The 23,695-nt window shown below is 47.3% G+C and overlaps 1 protein-coding gene across 1 annotated transcript in view; it reads left to right on the forward strand.

Annotated features, from left to right (window-relative positions):
- Window positions 1-23,263, forward strand: part of CDH26 (cadherin 26) — a 41,765-nt gene extending 18,502 nt beyond the window's left edge. The window contains exons 6-19 of the mRNA XM_069495789.1: window positions 1,733-1,880; window positions 3,446-3,612; window positions 3,806-3,934; window positions 5,722-5,907; window positions 6,909-7,177; window positions 9,824-9,966; window positions 11,222-11,461; window positions 11,955-12,173; window positions 12,763-12,893; window positions 15,747-15,824; window positions 17,436-17,504; window positions 18,882-18,935; window positions 20,155-20,229; window positions 23,009-23,263. Of these exons, the coding sequence (XP_069351890.1) occupies window positions 1,733-1,880; window positions 3,446-3,612; window positions 3,806-3,934; window positions 5,722-5,907; window positions 6,909-7,177; window positions 9,824-9,966; window positions 11,222-11,461; window positions 11,955-12,173; window positions 12,763-12,893; window positions 15,747-15,824; window positions 17,436-17,504; window positions 18,882-18,935; window positions 20,155-20,229; window positions 23,009-23,263 (2,163 nt within the window). The remainder of the gene's footprint in view (window positions 1-1,732; window positions 1,881-3,445; window positions 3,613-3,805; window positions 3,935-5,721; window positions 5,908-6,908; window positions 7,178-9,823; window positions 9,967-11,221; window positions 11,462-11,954; window positions 12,174-12,762; window positions 12,894-15,746; window positions 15,825-17,435; window positions 17,505-18,881; window positions 18,936-20,154; window positions 20,230-23,008) is intronic.
- Window positions 23,264-23,695: the final 432 nt, after the last annotated feature.

The raw sequence follows: 23,695 nt of genomic DNA on the forward strand, positions 1-23,695 counted from the left end.
TCCCAGTGATGTTTGTATTTATCTTTTCACCAATACTATACTCTCTGGATTATTGTATCTTTATAATAAATCTTGAAATGACATAGTGTAAGTCCTCTTTTTGTTTTTCAAAATTATTTTGGGTATTCAAATCTCTTTGCCTTTCCATATAAATTTTCAGATCAGCTTGTTGATATCTTAAAAATTTCTGCTAGTCTTTTTGTTGGGCTTGCATGTTACAGATCAATTTGGGAGGAACTGCCATCTTGGCAATATTGCATCATTAAGTCCATGAACACAGAATATCTCTGCATTCAATTAGGTCTTCTTTAATTTCTTTCATCAGTGTTTTACAGCTTTCAGTAAACAGATCCTGCATACATTTTGTATTTGTAAATGGTTCTGTTTTTAAATTTTTGGTTTCTAATTATCCATTGCTGGTCTATAGAAATGTAATTGACTTTTACATATTAATGTTCTACGTATGGCATTGCCAAAATTGATTTAAATGTGGAATCAGCCTGACATTCTCAGGGCAAACCCCATTTGCTCATGATATATGTTGCTGGTTAGTATTTGCTGATATTTTGTTGAGGATTTTTGAGTCTAGGTTTACAAAGGATATTGTTCTATAGTCTTCTTGTAATTTTTAAAAATCTGACTTGGTATTATGATAACATTAGTCTCATATAATAAGTTGAGAAGTTTTCCTTCCTTTTATATTTTCTGGAAGAGACTGTGTTGAATTGGTATTACCTCTTCCTTCCTATTTTGCTAGAATTTACCATTGAAGTCATCTGGGCCTGGAGCTTTTTTGTTTTTGTTTCATGGAAGATTTTAAACTACAAATTCCATTTATTTAATAAACATAGGACTATTCAGGATATTTCTTCTCGAGAAAGTCTTGGTAGTATTTCTTTCTCAAGAATTTGGTCCATTTCATTTCAGTTGTCCAATGCATTGGCATAAGCTTGGCATACTCTTCCTCGTTATCCTTTTGGCAGGTGTGGAGTCTGCAGCAGCCCTCCTCTCAGTCTCGGTATTGGCACTCTCCCCTGTGGCTCCTCAGTCTTCCTGGAGCTTTATCCATTTAATTGACGATTTCAAAGAACCAGCTTTTGGTTTCATGACTTTACTGTTTCGTTGTTTTCCATTCCACTGATACGGATATTTATAATTCTTTCTTTCTGTTTGGGCTTACTATGCTCTCTTTTAAAAATTTCTTTAGATAGACACTTAAATTATTGATTTGAGATCTATTGAAAGGAAAGTCTTCATGCATGTTTAAGGTGGATCGACCTTTCTTAGCCAAGTACAGAACCTAGCACTTCAGTAGCTGTGCTAGTTACTGTAGATGTTTGCTTTCCCGCAAACCTTAGAGTGTCTGCTATCTGCGATGTTTCAACAATATTTAGTAGTGTATTCATTTCTCATGAAAGTACTGATAGGCTGTAGAAAATGAAGCTCATAAGCACCTTGCCTGGGTTTACTCAGGTGGAGAAACTGAGATTTGAACCTAATGATAACTGATCGATTGTTTTCTTCTAGTCAGTGCATTGATTTGTTCTACGCATTTATTGAGCACCTAGTCTGTGCCAGCACCGTGTGAATGAGACCACCCGATTCCTGCACTCAGGAACTTTTAGTCTAGCAGAGGAGACAGATACAAAACACACAATCACACTAACGGTCATTTGATCCGTGTCATCGAGTAAATGTTTCTGCAACATTTATGCCGTTCTCTGCTTCCTAGGTCAGCTTCGATGCTGTGGATCAGTCAACAGGGGAATTTGTGGAAAAATCCTTGATTTTCAACATTAGAATCAAGGATGTAAATGATCACGCACCCCAGTTTCCTGAGAAGGAATTTAATGTCAGCGTGAAAGAGAACCAAACTGCAGGTGTGTGCGGTGGAGGGTGGACGGGGGGCCCTGCAGGGCTTCTGTCCCTGCTTTGCCTTCCTGCTTTGGTGTCACAGCGGAGCTTGATCCTTGCTGTCTCCAGGGAGCTTTTACTGTTCACATCGCAAAGGTTGCAGGCCCTGCATCAGAGTGAAACACTTTGATGTCTGTCAGCCTCATTTTGTATTGGCGATAAAATGATGTAGACATTGTCAGTTGGAAGATCTGATATGTAAATGCCAATCTAAAAATAAAGCCACATACAGTGAAGGAAAAAGAGCTAGGTGGTGAGTTCCTGATTATCTCTGCAAATTTCTCATCTGTAAAACGGCAACAAGATAACATCTAAAGTCTCTGAGTTACAGATAATGTGAGTCTTTAAATCCCAACCACTCATACTAGAATGTGGATTTATTTTACTATTGAAAAAATTATTTAATTTTTAAAATACACTTTACAAAATTTGGAGAAATCTGGGAAATGAAAAGACTGCAAAACAAAGCATCTTTAATACCACTCATGAGAGATAAATACCATTAATGTTTTAGTTTGTATCCTTTCAATATTTTTCTTTGCATTTTATATGTTTGTATATATACACACTGTATGTTATGTGTACATATTCACAGATCTTTATTTATAATATATAATGCATTATTTATATATGCATACATTTCACCTTTATTATAGCACAAAATGTGTATGTGCACATATTAAATATTTACACATATTGGGTGTGCTTTTTTCTATGTGTATATTTATGAATTTCCTTTTTCAGAAATGCGATTTTACTGTTTGTAACTCAATATTCTCCTGCTGCATCCGGCAGCGTAATATGTTGTGGATGTGCTTTAAAGTATTCGACCTATCTTCTTTCTATTGATGAACATGCATGTTTTGTTGTCACTTTTTGTTGTTTTTTATAAAATATGTTTCAATGAACGAATGTAAGGCGGAGTAAATCTACGTCCCAACCCAGCACTATTTACTTCGCACTAATTCCGAGACGTCGACTCGACGGTTCCAACCGCACACACGATTTCACTGCCGCATTTCCTCTTCCACGGCAACGTGTGTGTCCACTCACGTTGTCTTTGGCGATTATGGGCTTCAGCTTTTTTTATCAGTTGCTTTTTCCTTTCTTTTGTCCATTTTTCTGTTAGCGTCTTTGTCTTTTTTCTTCTTGGTTTTAACCTCCGCATTCCACATTGAGAATATCTGCCTGCCGTATATAATTCAAATCAGTCTTCCTGCTTTGTCATTTCCTTTTTAATTCTGTCTATAGTTTTTTGGCAGACATTTTAAAATGTAACCTGATCTATCAATGTTGTCGTTTAAGTCTTCTGCATTTGCAATCATGATTAAAAAGGTATTTTTGACCTTATGGCTATTTAAACATTCAACTTTATCTTGTCTAGTGTGTCTATAGCTTGATTTTATATTTAAATATTTTATTCATTCTGGTGTATACCCCAATGCCATTTAATAAATAATTAATTCATCCTCTTACTGGTTTGATGGGCTGCCTTTGTCCAATAGTAACAATTTAAAAAATTTCTTTCTAGGTCAACCTATTTTTCAGATGTTAGCAGTTGATTTGGATCAAGAAAACACTCCAAATTCTCAAGTCCTTTATTTCCTCGTTTCTCAAACACCATTACTGAAAGAAAGTGGTTTCTGGATTGATCGTAATAGTGGAGAAATAAAACTCTCAGGATGTTTAGATTATGAGGTTATGTGGATTTTATTATTTAAAAAATACAAAATATGCTGCCTATCTTTGAGCCCATGCTTAGATCCTGTGTTTGAGGGGGCACTCTCTGTGGCTAGACTTGCTATTGCAATTGCTCCATGGGATATTTCTTTTTAAATATTTTCCTCTCCTGTGTTTTAAGGGCCTAACTTCCCTTTTCCTCCCCATGTAGACGGCGGCTCAGTTTACACTCATAATCAGAGCCCAGGACGGTGGAGAGCCATCGCTGTCATCCACGGCCACGGTTCACATTGATGTGCAAGACGGCAACAACCACGTGCCTACGTTTACCCAGGAGAATGTAAGCTGTCTGGGCTGCCCCCAATGCTAAGTCCCAAAGCAAAGGTCCCTGGGATCTTAAGTTATCTTTGGTGTCACCCAAGGTACAAGCAATTCTCCAAAGGGACTTAAGCTAGAATCAATGAGTCAAACCATATCGACACAGAGGCAGGTACTAATAGTCACGTGAGCTTACATTCTGATGCGACTGCTTTATGCCAGATACTGTGTCAAGAACTTTGACGTGCATCTTTAACTGTTGAGAGCGCCAAGTGATTTCTGTTTTACAGATGAGAAAACCAAGGCCCGGGGATGGTAGAGAATCCTTGTTCTCTGAAGTCAGGGTTTCCAACTTGTGACGCTGGGCCAGATGATTCCTGGGGTGGGGGCTGTTCTATGTGTGATAGGATCGCTGGCAGCACCTGTGGCCTCTGCCTACTAGATGCCAGCAGCAGCCCCCAGTTGGGACAACCAAAAATGTCTGCATCCGATGCCAAATGTCCCCTGGGAAGCAGAAACTCCCTCGGTCGAGAGGTCTGGACCTGAGGTTTTCACACTGTTCAGGGTTCTAGAGGGAATGACGCGCAGGTGGCCTTCGGCCCTGCCTTCCTCACCTCGCCGATGGACGCACTGGGGCTCCACGCAGGATGTCACAGGCTCCAGACTCTCAGGCTTTACGACAGCGCTGAGCACGCTGTGTAAGACCGTTGGGAAATGCCACACCACTTACGGCATGCAAGACTGTAAGGAGATAAGGATACTCAGGATCCGCTTCCAGTTTTTTATTTTTTCATTACTCTATATGCATTTTTAAAAAGTAAATATCCATTATATTTCCCCGTTTCTCCTGGACTCTCAGTCAGGCCTTTCTTTCCTGACTACCCGGTGAAAAGGCTCCCACTCCCTTCCTGGGGCACACTCCAGCCCTTCGTGCTTTCTTCTTCTTCATGGTGTTCTATTTAATTAGTTAGTTTGTTTCATTTATTGTCTAAATGTCCCCTACACACACACACACACACACACACACACACACTCAATTTTCAGCTCCCTGAGGATGGGCTTATTGACTGTCTTGTTCACAGCATTTAAAACACAATCTGGTACATAGTAGCTGTTGTTGAATAAATAATGCAAACAATTATTTTTAAAAGATGTCATTTAAAATTTTTTACAAATATTGTATAAACCAAAGTGAAGTGTTTTCAGATGAAGGCCCCTCACGGAGAGTACATAATGACTACAAAATAATATTATGTTTGAACCTTGTTTTAAATTCCTTCCCTGGCTTGATAAAAAGCTGAGCTCTCAAAACTAAGGCTGAAACAAATAGAGCCTGTTATCTGGGTGTGCTTGTCTAGATACATTGTCACCAAAAGACACTGAGTAACAAGCTATTTTAAAGATCTATATGTGTTAGAAAAATGATCACCTTAATCTAAGTAACCATAAGTGTCCTGTTTTAGGAGAAGAGCTAGGATTTTTAGAGAGCGTAAAGTAGGATGTGTTATTATTTTAAAAATTCTTAGAAAAATAGTGCATTGAGTTGAATTTAAGAGTGCTTTGAAAATTATTCAGCTGTAGACAACAAATCACAGGTAGGAGGGACGAGACGTTCCTTATTGATGGTCCTGCTGCAGCAGCAGAATTTCACGTCCTTAATGTCAATTCCAGCAGCATCAGAGCTATCCAGGCCTCAGGGTGTTGTGCTGAGGACCTACATTTTCTTCCTCTCCCTCCTCCTCCCTCCCTCTCCCTCCCAATTGCATTTCTTCGTCTCCATGACATGGACATGATGATGGTCTCTTTCAGTACAAGATTCAGATTTCTGAAGGTCAAGTCATCCAGGGCCTGTTGCGTCTCCGGGTTCAAGATCGAGATTCACCATTGACACCAGCTTGGAGAGCACGATTCAACATATCACATGGCAACGAGGAGGGACATTTTGCCATTTTGACTGACCCCGAGACCAATGAAGGCATTTTAAATGTTATCAAGGTAAAGCCATAACACACCTTTGCAACGTTACCTAAAGATTTCACCATTTGTTTTGTTTTAGGCAAAATGTAATAGATTTATGTGGGCCCTAAAATTATTATTTTTTCCTGATGTGATAAAAAATTGAAAACGTTTTCTTCAAGCCTAGAAGTTCTTCTTTTCTTCCTGTGAGTTTTAAATGTCAAAACTTTTAAAGTTTAAAAGAAATGAAAACATCTGTGTGGCCCCCGAAAGTATGGTGCGCCCCTGGCACTGTGCCTGCCTGTGCCTAATGGAGAAGTCGGCCCTGGAGGACAGTATTCCTAACTCATTTTACTGATAAGGTAACTGAAGCCCAGAGAGATTGGACCCTTTACAAGGAGTCACATAGCTCGAGAGTGGTGGAGTGGAGATTTTGACCAGGGCAGTCTGACCCCAGTGCCTCTAGTCCTCATAGCTCTCAGCCAGACCCTAGAATGAGCAGGTGAATCACCTGCGAAAAGGCACCAAGACTCTGCCTGACAGTTTAACAAGCCCCCAGGTGATGCTGAGGGCCCACAGACCGCGCCGTGAATAGCAAGGCTCTGAGACACTACACCAGGTGCCTCGGGTGGGATTTTCCAAACATCCCCCGCCTTGCAATCCTTTTAAGTCACTGACCACTTTGTACCCTCAATAACGATGATCATTAATATCTATATTTCCCTACGTTCCCCTGACTTTTTGCAGCATGGCTGTCACATTAATGTTTCATTAGGTTATGGTTTTTGTTGCATTTTTCATGACCCTCTGATGGATGGTGGCTCTTTTCAACCAGGAGAGGAGGAGGAAATGAAAAAAGAAAAGAACTCCATAAATGATTTGAAAATGCGCTGAAGACTGTCTTTTGATCATTATCAAAGACAATGTAAATAATACATGAAGTGCAAAAGCCACATGCTCTCAGTTGCATGATGACTGGGTGCTGGGCTTCCTCTTGCCCGCAGAGCAGCGGGTGCTAATGAAACCCTTCTGGCCTTCAGCCTCTGGACCACGAATCTCACCCCGTGCGAAGCCTCGTCATCACCGTGGAGAATGAGGAGCGGCTCTTCTCCTGCGAGGGGGGCGAGCTCCAGCAGCCCAGAAGGGCCGCGGCAAGCGCCACCGTGAGTGTGCAGGTGACCAATGCCAATGACCCACCGGCCTTTCACCCCGAGAGCTTCCTGGTCAGCAAAGAGGAGGGTGCCAGGCCTGGAACCCTGCTGGGAACTTTCCGTGCCGTGGATCCAGACGGGACCGCAAGCCAGATAAGGTGAGGGCAGAGGAACAGGCAGGCAGCTGGGTGCGTGGACTCAGCAGCTACCACGAGGACTTCTGCGGGACAGCTAGCTCCTCCCACGCGTTCATGGGTTGACTAAGCCTCAGTTGTGAAAATCTGAGAAGCCACCAGGCAAACGCCCACCAGCCCAGTGGGAGCCCAGGAACGCCCACTGTCCTCTTCGTGCTGCAGCTTTCTCTGAACCCCCCAGGGGAAGTCACCTGCTCATCCCTTTGCACTTCCCATGTGCGGTTTCATTCTCTCTTCTTCAGATTAAAATTATTTGCTTATATGTTTCTATCTCCCTCTTTACCAGAGGTTATAAACTGGCAGCCCTCTTGCTTCTGGGCAACACATGGTTCTTTTTTAAATTGTGGTAAAATACATGTTATGTAAAATCTACTATTTTAACCACCTTTGGCATGTACCCAAGTGAGTGGCACTAAGCACATCCACTATGGTTGTGCAGCCATCACCACCGTCCACCTCCAGGCCCCTGTTCCTCTTGCAAAACTGAAACTCCGTCCCCATTAAACACTAACTCTCCATCCGCCCCCCCACCCCTGGTACCCACCATTCTACCTTCTGTCTATAAATCTGACTGCTCTCGGGGCTTCAGGGCTTCATACAGGCAGAGTCATACAGCCTCTGCCTTCGTGTGTCTGGCTCATTTCACTTGACATAGTGTCCTCAACGTTCATTCATGTTTAGCATGTGTCAGAATTTCCTTTCGTTTTAGAGCTGAATATATATACATTGCATGCATTTGCCACATTTTTTTCTGGTCTATTCATCCGTCCTTGGGTTGCTTAGTGGATTGTTTTTAAAAAATAAAGTTGCCAGCATTTAACAAGAAGGAGATTATGAGTAACAGCTGCATTTTCTGGCTGTTTTCAAAGGAGCAGGACAATTTGGCCTGTTTGAGTCCGTATTACACGAGGCCATGATCACAGGGGCAGAGCAGGGGTCATGGGTCATGCCCCTTCACCCTTGAGGCTCAGCAGCTGGCCTCAGTCCTCATTCTGCCAATGTCACTCATTTCTAACACCTGCTTGGCCCCTGTCCATGCTCGAGTTTGGGATTCCTCCTTAGAGCAATGCTTCTCAGGATACCTGTTGGGGAGGGCCAGATTTCTTTTTTCATTACCAATGCATTACGAAGTGATCATTTTGCAAAACATAATAAAAATGAATTACTAGAAAATTTACTAGGGGGATACAGCAATACCTACAACTGTAAGAATTTCTCAACACTTGCTCTTAATTTTTGCTGTTATCTCACTGTGAGCAGCTAACCCAGAGCCCACAGACTGTGCCCGCCATGCACACTGGTGCATGTTGTCTTAGCGCGGCTCTTCAGCAGTGGTTGTCAAAGTACAGCGTGTATCAGAATTTCTGGAGGGCTTGTTAAAATGCAGGTTGCTGGGCCCCCTCCTGGAATTTCTGATTTAGAGGTCTATGTGAGGACTGGGATTTGCTTTTCTAATAAGCTCCCAGGTGATGCTAATGATGCTAGCAGGGCCCTCCCTTTGAGAACCACTGATGTCAAGCCCATATCTTATTCCTTGCTGTCTTGCTGTCTCTTGAGTATGGTTGGCTTACAAGCAGGTCTCAGTACATGTTTGGATTGCGCTGAAGTCAAGAACTAAACAATCCATTCGCTTTAGCCTCAGATATTGCTTTCTCCAGGGTGCAGGTTGAGTTTCTATTGTGGTGGGGAGGAGACTAGATCTGGTGAGCAGGTTTTGTTTAGTCTTGTTCTGCTCCGTTTGCATTGACCGGAGTTAACTTTCATGCATGAACCTGGCCTGAGATAATCCACAGATGAACTGAGTTTCTTCCCCTGGTTTGTAAACCTTGCCAAACCACAGCGTTTCTGAGGAACTTCCGGAAGCTTCCATAGGAGGTGAAGCAGTGCACAAAAAGCTTCAATTCTTTTACAATCTGTGACTCACCAAATATAGGAGAGGGCCAGTTGTTGACCTTATCGAAAGCATTTTCCCAGGTGATGAAGAGGAAGCATAAGGAGAAACTGCCCTTCTCCACCCGTTCTGGGGCCTGCACTTTTTCTGTCGCTTGCCTGAGTCCAGGAGGTCCCTACCGTGGGTCCCTCAGCAGGCAGCTGTGGGTGGCAATCTGGCAAGGTTCCAGCGAACGCCATCTGATGCTGACCACTCCCAGAAACCCTGGAGGGCTCAGCATGGCCAGCCCTGAAAAAGATACCAGGTTACCCAGGCGTGGATCCTCTGGGCTCTGCTACACAGTGCACACTCCAGGGTAGTGGAGTCCCCTGTAGCAGGGACAGGCTAGTTTTTAGCATGAAGCTGCTATAGCACCTGCAGTCATTGAAGGCTGATTCTCCTCCAGCCCGAGATGCCTCCCCAAGGCAAACAAAGCTCCAGCCCAACAGGGAGGGAGACGCTTAGTATTCCAGTGAGTATCTATCTGACACACTAACGGAGTCTTTAGACTGTCGTCCCCTGCCTTCATTAAATTCACGAAGACTCTTGCAGTGTTAATTGCTCTTAGAATTTCCTAAATTACTTGGGATAGGAATAGTAGCGTTTCTATGGCATATTGTGACTTTTCTTTTGATGTAGCTTTTTAATTTTAAAGATTGTGTGTGTTTTCCTTCTACCAGATACAAACTGGTCCATGACCCAGCAAATTGGGTTGCCGTAGATGAAAACTCGGGAGTCGTCGTCACCACGAAGCCAGTTGACCGAGAATCCCCTCACGTCAATGGCAGCTTTTACGCCATCGTCGTTCACGCTGTCGACAATGGTGAGTGTTTGCCCGGCACTGGGGGAGAGTGCTCATTCTTTCTCCTGAGGGAAAATGATGCCGGTGAGAGTCTCTCAGCACAACTGAGAAAAATATAAAAGAAACCTTGTTATCACTTTGCATCCATGCTGGGGATTATTTCTGATAATAATTCTCGAAATGGTTGACCAGGGACGAATACCATCAAAAGAGGGCAGTGTTCATTCAGGAGAGACAATCACGCCCGCGAGGAAGCTGCAGTCACACCCAACGCGCCTTTTCGTCTGTTCACGAGATAACTCTTTAGCTCTCTGCCAAAGCCAACCATGTGTGATAAATATTTAGCACGGCTTCCCTGTGCTCAGGTGGCTTATAGGCTCAGGTAAATGTGACTGTGTGGGACAAATTTGTCGTAAACCAGGATGGGTGGTTTTATGAGAATGTTTCAGTACTTTTCTCTACAGTTTCCCAAGGATGAATTTTTAAATGCACCAAAACAAATTGGAATAAATGAAAAATTTCAAATAACTTTAAAATTGCATTTGGGAAAGTCTGAACTAGAAGCCAGGTTCCAAGTGAGAGGTAACCGGTTGTCCCACTTGTATAATTAACTGGTTGAATGTTGGTTATGATGATGTGAAACGTGTTCCGAAGCGCTATTATGGGAGGAGAAAGGAAGTGGGGTTAGCGTTCTAGGGTCCTATGGTTCTGTTATCAATGGTTTCAAAATTTTTTATTACAAAATATTTTTTAGATGCTCATAGATCCTCAAGCAGTTTTAAGAAATAATATAGTGGATCCCAGGTGCCCTGTGCCCAGTGTCCCCAGTGGGGACACCTTGCAGAACTATGGTGCAGCATCACAGCCAGGGTAGTGACACGGATGCAGCCGAGACCCAGAACCTTTCCATCCCCACAAGGACCCCTCATGTCACCCTTTTATCATCACGCCCACTTCCCTTCCACCTTAACCCCAGGCATGATCAGCCTTTTAATTTATTTAATGATGTCACATTCACCTCATTCTACAAATGATTTGAAGAGGCAAGTGTTTGAACTTACCTTACCCAGATATTCTGAATTTTTAGAAAAGTGGGAAAACAAAGCAAGTGCATGCCAGCAAGGCTTATGAATTTGAAAGGGACATGGTCCCAATATTCCGGTGGAACGGTTCTTTCTTGAGAGATGCAGGGTGCTCACTCTCCAGGCTCTGTGTGCTCGAGGAATGCTTCTTCAGTTGATGAACAAGTTCTCCCGGAACTCACTCCCTTTACCAGGCGTCCCACCACAGACGGGCACAGGGACGCTGATGCTCTTCCTGTCTGACGTCAACGACAACGCCCCAACTCTCCAGCCCGGGTCTCGCGACGTGGAGGTGTGTGAGTCTGCGGGCAACAAGCCCCTCCTCATCGAGGCAGACGACCCGGACCTGGAGCCCTACTCTGACCCGTTTACATTCGAGTTGGACCATACCCGGGGAAATGCAGAGGACACATGGAGACTGGGGAAGAATTGGGGTGAGTGGGAGGCCAACCCGGTTTACTGATCCAGCCCCGGCAAGGACTCTAGACCCCGAGGCTAAGGTGAGCTCCCCCAGGAGCACATATTCCATATGTGCTGTCACTCACAGTCACTGTCCTGGATTCCTGGGGAGAGGGTGACGGGAAGCTCTGCGTTCGGAACTCCTCTGGAGTCTGCCCTGTGTGCTGCTTCCCTGGCCTGATTTTCACCCGTATCCTTTCCCTGTAGCAAACTGGAACCGTCAGTATTACAGCTTTTAGTGAGTCCTATGCGTCCTTCCAGAGAATCCTTGAACCTGCAGGTGGTCCTGGGAACCCCTGAACTTGCAGTTGGTGTCAGAAGTGAGGGTGGTCTTGGGACTGTCCCTTTAACTTTGCAGTTGGCTAACTTCGCGCAGAGCCTTGGCCCATGGAGGGCACTTAGTAAGTGCGTTTTGAGCAGGTGAACAAATAAAAGAGTTCATTGTGTGAATTCCTTTTCCCTTTGCAGGTCGTTCAGTTGAACTTGTCATGTTGAGAAGCCTCCCGGTTGGTGACTACTCGGTGCCGCTCGTCATTGGAGACAGACAGGGGCTCTCCCAGAAGCAGATTGTCCACGTGAGGATCTGCTCCTGCCCCAGTGGGTTCACGTGTGTGGAACATTATCACGCAGGAGCGGAGCTCGTGGGGGCCCTGTCCTCAGTCTGTGCGGCACTTGCGGCTCTGGCAGGTCAGGGGTCTTCAGGGGCTGTCCCGGGACTGGGGCTCCTTTCCCCAGGCGCAGGCCAGGGCTATGGCGTTTGCTGGGGTGGGAGGCAGCTGTTGAAATGATTGGTGGGAGGCCTTTGAGCATGACCTCTGGGTGCACTTGGGCTCCTACACTCAGATCACAGGTTGCCACCCGGGTCAGACGTGACCACTGGCTGGCAAAAGCACTTCTGCTCACTAAGCAGTAATCTGAACACTGGAACCCATAGATGGGCATAGCCAAAGGGTGGCCCTGGGTTTGTAACAACCCTGGGGACAGCAATATACACATGTCTAGGCTCTGGGGCTTGGTGAGACTAATAAGGAAGCTAGTTTTCCAAGAAATAATACAATATTACTAACCAAGTAGAATTAATTAATTCAACTGAAACAATTATCTAGCACCTACTTGTGCCCTCAAACTGTGCTAAACTCTGTAGTGACACAGATGATTAGGACACAGTTTGGCCTTGTCCATTCGTGGCTAAGCTATAAATTCACAGAACATGATCTTCTTGAAACCTCTGCAGTGGGCAAGCTGGTCAATTCATTCCCCCTTTGTCTTATCACAGTGGCTCTGCTTTTACTGCTGCGATGCTATTTTGCATTTCCACCCAAGAGGCGCAGATGCTCTCTGGACAGTGACAAAGGCCACCAGACCCTGATTGTGTATAACGACGAGAGCAAAGCCACCTCAGCCCAGGTAGCGGAACACAATGCGCGTGTCTTACAGCAATGAAGTCAATAGCACGTGGACATACAACACGCACTGTCTCACTCCTTGCACCCCCTCTTATTTCTTTACTCTAACTCATATTTGAGTAACAAGTCAGAAAAAAATTCCTGCAAAAATTGTCTAACTCAACTAAATGGATTTATTGTTCCAGATCAGTGGTTCTCAACCATGGGCAATTTTGCCCTCTAGAGGGGTATTTGGCAATGCCTGTTGACAATTTTGATTGTCACGATTGGGGATGCTGCTGGCCTCTAGTGGGTTGAGGCCAGGGAGGCTGCCGAGCATCCTGCAACACACACGACAGCCACAGAGAATTATCTGGCAATTATCTGTCAAAAGCGCTGAGGTTGAGAAACCCAGCTCAGGGGAACAGTGATTTTTGCCAGGTGGAGGTTCACTAAATGGAACTGTGTTCTGCTCACCAGCTAAATGAGTCTGAACTGGCTTCTGGCCCTGGCCTGGGGTAGCACGTGGCAGAACCCCCTCCGCCACCCTTGTCCGGCAGAGATGGTGGGAAGCTCACTGGTCTCGCAGGTTCAAGGCTTGGGTTCCGTTTCTGCCTTTGCGTCTTTTTGGCTTCGTCAAATGGAGAAGGTCATTCGACCTCACACCCTCATCTGTGAACTGGATGATGAAGTCAACCCTGCAGCCAGGTGTGGATCACAGAGGATGCTGGGAAAGCACCTGTCACTCACCCCGACCCACACAGAGGAAGGGGCCGTGACCGCTGGTTCTGGAAACCTGCAGCTTCTGGGAAAGAGCGGCTCCATCTCAGTCGTCCTTGCAGCACCCCGGCTGGGGTGAGGGCGATGAGCTGAAAGCACCGTGAGCTCTCCTGTGTGTCTCTACCTGGAACTGAGAGTGGCTGATCTGAAAAATAAAAGCAAAACAAACGTCAAAAGGAAATAGGTCTTTCACACACAGAGGATTCGGGTTGCCCCATTTTACACCTCCACCGACCCACGGTTTTGTCCTGGAAGGAGGAGATGTGTTGAAGAGAGTAGCACACTTTAGGGCAAAAGCATCCAATTAACTTCGCTGTTCTGCTCAGGTAAATAGAGAGAGACTCTAAGCCGTATTCAGTGTTTGAAGAAGCTGGCGCTCCAGCGTGACTCCTAGTGTTCTTCCTGCTTTTGTCTTCCCTGCCGGTGTGAAGGCGGGAGGGAGAGCACAGCTCCGGACCTGCTGTGTGTGTGTGTGTGTGTGTGTGTGTGTGTGTGTGCGCGCGCATGCGCACGCCTGTGCACTGTGCAGGCCTCCGTGAGCCTTCCTGGGCTGGACACGAGAAGGCAGGAAGCATGGTACAAACTCCCTAGGTCGCTGAAGCCCCTGGAAGGAACCCTCTCACCCCAACACTGAGAGCAACAGCTAAGAGTTTCGATTTATTTGTGTAATTTTAAGAAGGAAACCACCTTGGCAAACAGTCTTTGCATGATGGATGGAATCCCTCCCTTAGGCAATGGCCCTGGCTCTGGGGCTTAACCCTGGAGGAAAACAGAAATGGCGCCTAGGCCTGGAGCCGTGCCTCAGCCTCCTTCTTCGTGAGACGGAGCGGGAGCTGCTGAGCTTGCGGGAGACCAGCAGCAACGTGGCCCTCCCCAAGCTCTGGCTCCAGGTGCAGCCAGCATGGAAGAGACTGGGCTGTCCTGGGTGCCTTTCCCGTGGGCAGATGGCAGCCGTCTCCGGGACAGAGGAAGACGCTCCAGAAGCAGTGTGGGGAGGAAGGGACCTTGGGCATTGTGGGGCTGAGACCGGGAGGCTGGAGGGGACAAGACGGCACTGGCCACAGACCAGCAGCGTCAGAGGGACAAGGGCCTCACCAGAGCAAGGGCATCTGTTCTCTCCCTGAACCAGAACATCCTCCCCTTGTCGCCTGCTCACAGCACGGGGCCCATCTCCTTCCCTGCACCGTGTCTTCGGGGCCCTGAGAACTGAGATCCAGAAAACCTGGGTTTATATTCCCAATCTGTGATTTATCTGTTACATAATCTAGTTGACCTTCGGCTTCCATATATAAAGTGTTCTCTCTCTCTGAGGTTTATTGGACAGTTTAATCAAATAGCGCATGTAAGGTCCCGAGCACAGGGCAGGGCGCTCATGCGATACACGCAGGCTGCCAGTGCTGGCATCCCTGGCCGTGTTACTAATTATGTCTTTGTAACTACTGGCAGGTAAGGCCACCTCACGGTACACACGCCTAACCTGTCTACACATCTTCCCTGAATATTCCAGCCCACGCATGCATGTCCACTCACCAGGGACATTCTCTGCTCTTGGGAAGATGTCCCCGCTGGTTCCACCCACATTGTCACATTCTGCCATCTGATGGAGGGGACCTATGGGACTGCATAGATGCCTTCCCTGGATGTGGGAAGCTTGTGAGCTGTTGGCCAGCACAAATCCAGCCCCTGTGACCATCTGAGTCCCTCAAGAATCGGTTTGTCAAGTGAGAAATGAATGAGACAATGCACAGAGCACCTCTCAACAGCGGTGACCCCAAGAGCCATCAGCACGAGCTTTAGAAGAAGACAAGCTTTTAGATTCTGAGGCCTCCTGAAACAAGAGTCTTTTACTATCATTTTACATGAAACACTGAACATGAGAAGCAACCTCCCAACCAGCAGTTACCAAAGACAAACAGAAATAACATTCCCTCTCCAAATAAGTCGTCCGGATTTATAGGATGGGTGTTTGTCACAGTCTGGATTTTCCCTGCAGTGGCACAGACACAGTGTGTTTGGGGGGTGTTCCTGGCTTTCTGATTTTATTTCTGCCTTCTGTAATTTCAGCCTGTCGTATTTCTTTCCCTGTGTTCCGCAGACACAGTCAGATGTCAGGGGCCAGATGCCAGCTCTGCTGACCCACACGGCCATGGCGGGAGCCAAGCTGGGTACTAAGGTAACATGTCACTTATTCGCTCCTTGATTTTGAGCAGAGGTGACTTTGCTGATGGTTTCCATGGCAAGGAACACCCTGCATGCTCCCCCACCCCCACATCCAGTGAGGTCCTCTGCAGGTCACTTGCCAGCCCGGCCCCCACCCGCAAAGCCCGTGGTGCCCCCGTCCTGGCGCCCCTTCGCCTCTCAGCGGCAAAGCTCCTTCCTCTTTGCGGCAGTGCCGGCGACTCGGTGCTTCCAGATCCGTCTGCCCAGTGACACCTTCACGCCTTTTTTGCCATATGCGATACCACTTGTCCTGGTGTGTTTTATAAACCATTTTTGTTCAAATGGTCTCGTGTCCAAATGAAGTACATTTATTTAAATAGGAAATTTTATATTTTAAATATAAATAACAAATTTTACTTATATAAAGAGCAGGCAAGTGTAAAAACAGACGCCAAAGAAACCGAACACAATAGCTCCCGGTGGACAGCACCGCCTGCCAAAGGCTCGGGACCTCGCTGTGAGCAAGGCAGGTGTGGAAGCCACTTGAGCAGGAGTGCCACTGTCTCCTGGGTGTCCTAAGAGTGTGGAGAAGGAATTAGAAACGGAATAATCTTCTCTCCATGCAATTCAATGTTATTTAAAACCCTGTTGCCCAACTGGCTAAATCTTCCCTTTCCTAAGTGGTAGGCGTCCCCCACTTTGGACACAGAGTTAAGCCAGGACTGCAGAATGTTACCGAGCAGGCTCCAGGCCAGGGTGGCAGCGGGGCGGGTCCCCTGCGTGTTCTGCTCACTGACCCTTGCCCCGGGGAGGGCTGCCCGTCCCTCACTGCTACAAAGACATCCCCCGGCTGAGGGAGCCCCTCCGTCCTGCTCTTGGCCAGCCTGTGAGCGCTGGAGGCCAGAGGCGCTGCCCCGAGGGGCGCGATGTGCACGGTTCGAGCCTTGAATGTCCACCAGAAACCTGTGGAGGGGCGGGCAGCCGTCCCTCCCTCGCAGAGCAGGAAACCAAGGCCCACCAGCTTCTTCTTCTCGGCGAGTCTTTTGATTCTCTCTGCAGTGTCCTGCATAGTGAGGACATCTATGACGACTGGTTAAGTAAACTGCCATTCACACGCTTTCCCTAAGTGGTCACTTATGATTTATCGGGTAAACCGATATTTTAAAACCTGCTGCAAAGCATGAAATATCTTCAATAAAACCACTGTCAAGGTCTATTGCCTGCTTTACTTTCTTTGAAATTTTACTCCATTATGCAAGGGTCTCTATTAAAATAATAGAAACCCAAAGCAAAAATCGCCCACAGTCCCATCCCTGAATCTAAACTGTTTTACTTGCGAGCGTCACCTTCTAGATCTTGTCTACGTGTGTGTTCGGCTTCCGGCACCTGCGTCTCATGTAGACCGTGGGAGCCCGCATGTCCATGTCACATCCTGCCACCGGCCCACCGCGCTCCGCCTGCTTTCCTCGCGTCTCCCCACCTTTCCTTCCCGACTCCCACGCCCCTCCCTCTCATCAGGCCAGCTTCCATTTGCCTGTGAGTCCCCGAGCAGGGCCAGGTGTGGAAGGTTTCTCGGCTGGTGGGAAACGCGTCTCTCTGCAGTAAACCCACACTTCTCCCCTAGGGTCTCCGTGACCTGCCGCCGTTGACAGCGGCTTCGTCAGACCAAGCACGCTCCACTCTGGGGACTCCGGTGAGTTGCAGGTGGTCACTCCCTGCTGCGGTCATGTCACTAGTGACTGGCAGTCGGTTCCCTCGAGAGGGCCCTTCTGGAAGATTCTGTGATACTGTTAGAACGAACACATAGTCAATGACAATCTGAGAAGTGGGGCTTTTCCAATCAACCATCTGTCCAACTATCCATTATTAATATTATGACAATTGGTGGCTTCTGTATTAAGAGTTTTTGTTTGATAGTCCTGATCAAGTAGACACTTTTAGATGTACCCACAATTAGATGCACCTGCTCGTGTCCATCAAGGGCACCAGAGATAATCTACAAGGTTAGGAGCATGTGACTTTGACACTGACCAAACTCCCACCATGGTTTCCCGCTCCCCGACACATGGAGCCCTGGAGTCCCCACTCTGCATAGAGATTTGGGAACTATGGCTTTGCTTTGTAAAATGATTTTTCTGAAGTAATTTTAGACTCACAGACGTTGCACCATAGCATGGAGAGTTCCCGTAGACCCTTCCCCAACCCCCAGGGTAATGTCTTACATAACCTTGCTGTGTTACCAAAACCAGAAAACCGACTTCGGCGTAACATTGTTAATACAGGTATCCAACACAGACCTTATTTGGACTTCGCCAGTTTAACTAGCTATGATTTTAACAAAAATTTACTTTTCAGACATGGAATTAAAAGAGGTCATAGTCCAAAGAGCCATGGTATCATATTCAGTTTTTATGAGGGAAAACTTCTGAAAATGAATTTAAGATCTCTGTAAATGTGTGTCTTTGCTCAGGCTGCATCAGAACAAAGACAAAAATGTGCTATTCTTTGCATAAAGATGACACCACAAATCCGCCATGGGAGGGCTTGAGCATTGATGGACATGTCCCTCTGGTCCTGGTGGGGCCAGCTGCATGGATGTGGGACCCGTGCTGTGGCACAGGCCCCGTGCTCAGATGGGCCTGTGCTTGCTTCAATGTTCAACTGTTACCATCTTGAAATTCTTAATTTTTGGACAAGAAGCCCCATATTTTCTTCTTGCACTGGGCCTTGAGAGTTATGGAGCTGGAACTGGGTCTTAGGGATGGACGTGTGCCATTCACATCTGTTGCGGTCATGGTCATGGCAGAAAAGAGGTCTTACTGGGCACTTGGGGACCCAAGACAGGTTGTAAATCCAAAAATATTCTCATGCTCCTCCACGAAGCAACTATTTAATATAAAACTCGTTCATGGATTTCTGCTGTGTATATCTACACTGCTCTCGTTAGAACTGCTGTACCTTTGATACAAAAATGAAAAGCAATATGATTGTGAGAATTTCTAGTTATGTATTTGCATCCTTTGGTATTTTAAAAGAAACTGATAAATACTTTACCCTTCTTAAATTTAAGGGCTGTGGCGTGCTCTTTGAGCCAAGAGGAGTGAAAATCAAATACTCTACTCCCGTAAGTATAGATGTAGATGTTACCATGAAGGGAATTACCTTATTGTCCTGTCTAATAGCTGCAGAAAGCCCTGAAAATCAGAAGTTTGGAAGGGAAGAGGTGCAGTGTAAAATATGCCCCAAATCCAAACAAACTAACATGGAATAGATTAGAGTAGCTAAGGCTCGGCTCTCTGGCGACTTGCAGGCGTAAGAGTTCTTCAGTCCCCGGCAAGTTCCTCGTGTGCCTCAGTTGCTGAGAGCTCGGGCAGAGGCCGCGTGTCTTCTGCTGTGCCCTCCACAGATGTGCGCAAGTTTTGAGCTAAGGAGGCCTGAGACATCATCTAGTCCATTTTCCCCCCCCGAAATATTTTTAGCAGCAGAATTCTTCTCAAACGAGATCCTACAAAGAGCTCTATTATCAATAAAACAGATAACAGTGGCTTTTTCCTACTACCAGTTTTGTTTGCATTGACATTCATAACATATACCTGTTATCAACATAGCCAATAAAAGTTGTGATTCTGATGAAAACAAAAAAAGGTTATTATCTTAGCACCTAATTCATTGTCTCACATCTTCAACTTGGTTTTTAAAGTACCAAGAAAATTTTGATATACACCAACAACATATTCCAAATAGTAATAGTTTTCAAGTAGCACAATTTATAATATTAGGATTCTCTTTGATTAATCGAACACGGGACAAAAAGCTTCATTCATATTTCATAAAAGCAAATTAACAAAGCATCCCAACTAACATATTGGGGTAGGGGGGCTCAAAAGGATGTAAACCATTTTTATTGTATTATAAAAATAATATTATTATTGAAATGATTTGTAAATAATTAAAATAAAATTCAGATACTCTTGCTGAAGTATCTCTGAGGAGTCGTAGGTCCTGGAGACACAGTCTAACACCAGTAGCTGTGTCCGGAGAGGCCCAGAGAGGGCCAGGGACGCGCTCTCGGCCACGGTGGAGCCACGTGTAGCGTGGGGTTAGGACTTAAAGTTGGCTCCAGGTAAAACTGCCCCCGAGGCTGTCTCAGGAAGGAGCCAGGCTGGAGACTGACATGCGTCTTCCTCTAGCCTGGCGTGAACCCCTGTGCTGACCTGGTGAGAGGCCTCGTGGCACAGAGAGTCCATATCTTCAGCGTTTCCTCTGGGAGGCCCCACGGGTGGGGGTGGTGGAAGGGACAGGGCTCCTCAGTGGTGCTAGGGTTCTACTGGTTTGCTTTGCAGGTGTACCCAGGTGGCGCAGTGCCCAGGCGACCCCTGGCCCCAGTGGAAGGATGGATAGCAGAGATGCTGCGTCAGGTAGGGAGGGCGGCCCTCGTCCTGTGTGTGGGCAGCTGGTTCTGTGTCCTCACTGTGCCCCAGGCCTGGCCTGGGGACTCTTCCTCCTAAATCACTGTATTAGCTCAGACTGCCACAACAGAATACTATAGACTGGGTGGTTTACAAAACAGAAATCCATTGTCCCATAGTTCTGGAGGCTGCAAGTCTGAGATCAGGGTCAGGTTCGGGTGAGGACTCTCTCTGGCTTGCATACGGCCGCCTTCTTGCTGTGTCCTCACATGGTGGGACAGAGAGAGACAGACCGAGCTCTCTGGTATCTCTCTTTGTTAGGACACTGATCTCATCATGAGGACCCCACCTTCATGACCTCATCTAAACCTAATTGCCTCCCACAGGCCCCGTCTCCAAACACCATCACATTAGGGTCAGGGCTTCAACACATGAATTTGGGGCCGTCGCAATTCAGTCCATAACAGTCACTTTCGTGGGAATCCTCCTTCCAGGGCTGCTTTGCAGAACCGAACTCAAGGCAGAATAAAAGGTCTTTTTCTGCAAAATAGTGAAAGATGTGGTCGGACTGTGCTGAAGGGGGTTATCGGGCAAGACTTTGATGCCAGACGTATCCTGGAAGGTTCCTCAACATGGCCACCCTGTTTGCTTGGCCGGAGCTGGGCAAACCCATGGGCAGGTTTACGGAAGGAGCAAAACGGGTCCCCATGCGGGAGGCTCTGTGTGTCCCCACGCGGGGAGGGATGCACAGAGAAGCAGCACGGGAGGTCTGAGCCTACGGAGCTGCATGTGCTGTGGGGAAGCTGGGCCTCAGGCCCATGAAATAATAAGCACAGAAGGAATGTGTAAATGTGGCTGTCTGTCTGTCAAGACATTTTATTTGACAAACACACGTATAATACTCACTTCGTACCAGACTTTGTTCTGAGTGCTTGGAAGACATTAACTCTCAGTCCTCACATCAACCCGCCAGGGCAGGTACTGCCACATTCCTTTTTATAAAATGAGAAAACCCAGGAACAAAGACCTTAGGTAACGTGCCTAAGGTCACAGCTATAGAAAGCGCTAGATTAGGGGCTCAGATGCAGGCAGTTAGGTCCCAGGGCCCGGGTACGCGAGGGCAGATGCAAAGCAGTGGTCCAGGCCCAGCTTTGTAGCCCTCGCAGTCGTGGCCTGGGGTGCTCATCAGAGCCTCTGACTTGAGGTCCTGGGCCTCGGTGTAGCAAAACCTGCAGATGTGCCTGGGCTCTGGCTGTCAGAGCGGATGACGGGACAGACAGGGCCATGGGCACTGAGGCCTGGGGAGGAGAGTCCAGACAGTGTCAGGGTGTGGAGCCACCACCTAGGATCGCCCCAGGGTCAGCTCCCCCTTGTCATTGCAGTCCCCAGGGTGGGAGCTCCAGCGCTACACATCAGTGACAGCCCTGGCTGTCCGGAGTTCTGCAGAATGGGTGATGCCTTGTGGCTGCTGTGAGACAATGCGAATGTTCTCTCCAAGACTAGAAGCTGCCCTAGAGCCAGACTAGCCAGGCTCCTGGGGGAGGGGCTGTGCGCCCATGAGTGGGGCTCCAGGATGCTTCGCCAGGCCCTGGTGGCTGGTGAGGAAGTCAAGGAGTGCGCCACAGAGAAGGATCTGTCTGTGCGTCTCTCCCTGAGCAGATAGAAACTCTGTGAGGGCAGGACTGTGTCGTTACTGGTGCACGACACACGGTCACTGAAGGAGGATTGGATGAAAGAACCTTTCTTCACTACAGCCCGAGGAGGTAGACAGATCTGAAAAAGGAGGCTCACAGATGTTGCCCCAAGTGGTAAAGCCAGTGGGGGAGGGGGCAGAACCGGAGCTGGGGCACAGGTTGGACGACTCCAGACCAGCCACCTGATCAGTGAGCAATACCAGGGAAGTCTCTTCTCTCCGGGCCTTAAATTTGTATCTGCAAAGTAGGGTAGGGACAGTCCACTGCATTCTCAGGGATGATGTTGTGCACACATGAGACCACATGGCCACATACAGGACATGGTGATCATGACACAGTGTCTGGCTCATCCATTGTCACATGTGCACACACAGAGCTCCTGCCAAGTAGAGCGCGTGAACGGGGTGCAGGTCCCAACCAATGGGCAGCAGGAAAAGGCTGCATGGTGGCCGGGGACCCCCCTCCGCACTCTGCCCTCTGGACGTCCTTGTGGAGCTGCCCAACAGTTAGCTGGAATTCTGGCTCTGGATGTGACCACTGAGAGTGTCCTAGGTGGTGATGGTGATCAGGACATCGACACTGATTGGGGGACAGATGAAGCCATGGCTGGAGCATTCACCTGGGAAACCAGAGCAGTGGTTTGAGGAGCGATGGGGGTGGAAGCGGTGCAGAGAGTGGTGACCACCCCTTCTCGGAAGGAGGCCATGAAGTACGAGCAGAGTTGACACAGAAAAGAGGGGACAGTGGTCCCAAATGAGGATCCAGGGGAGTCCCAGGCTGGGATGTGTCCAGGGCACATGAGGGGTAGGGGGACCCCAAAGAGTGGATCTGTAAGAGGGGGGAGGAGGCGGGGCCCTGTCCTACCACCTGGGACGGCTACCACCCAATCGGTCACAGTCCCTTCCCAGAAATTAGCTGGAGACGGACGGTGGTCTCTTCCTCCCCAGCCTGACTGCTGTCTCTGAGTCTGTAGACGCTCCTGTGACAGCGGGGCCTTGGGTCCTGCCGCCACTGACGCAGAATCGTCAGATCACACGCAGAGAAAGCTGTGTCAGAGGCCCACACTCACCTCCTCTCTCCCCGCCTCTCCCCAGAAGCTCCGTGGTGTGGACCTGCAGGAAGATGACAGCGGCTGCCAGCCTCGCGTCTACCTGGAGGAGGGAATGAGCGCAGGAGCCCCGTCCCTCAGTTCTCTCGCCATCTCGGAGCAGGAGCTGCCGCCCGACGTGCTGGACGGCTTGGGTTCGAAAGCTGCTGCGCTTCTAGAGTTATATTCTGAGCGAGGCGTCTCTTCCTCAAACAATGACTACTTTGGAGAACTGGAACCATTCATGGAGGGCAGTCACTAGCCACTGTTCAGGGATTTTTTTTTCTGCCTTTCTTCTTGTTTTTAATGACTTCCCAGTCCTAGGATGAGGACAAACTATTAGTTTAAACTATTGGTTTAAACTAATTGGTTTAAATGCTTTGATCAAACTATTGGTTTGATCAAACCAATCAAACTATTGGTTTAAATGCTTTGATATTCTCAGACCAGCCATCTTGAACCAAAGCAAAACAGCAGGTTATACTTTATTAAAACTTGATTGGTCAGATTTTCTAAACAAATTTGAATTTAGTAGGATTATTCTTTGCTTCCTGTAGCAGCCTAGCTCTGAGGGTAAATGAATGTAATCTGTAGATTACCCAGCTCTTTGGCAACACTGGGAAAGTAAAAATGGATTTAAAAGGCTATTTACATTTCCACAATTATGAATCTGCTTCGGTTGAAGTGAAAAAAA

This window comes from Eulemur rufifrons, chromosome 20, assembly GCF_041146395.1.
Source record: "Eulemur rufifrons isolate Redbay chromosome 20, OSU_ERuf_1, whole genome shotgun sequence".
NCBI classification, from domain to species: domain Eukaryota; kingdom Metazoa; phylum Chordata; class Mammalia; order Primates; family Lemuridae; genus Eulemur; species Eulemur rufifrons.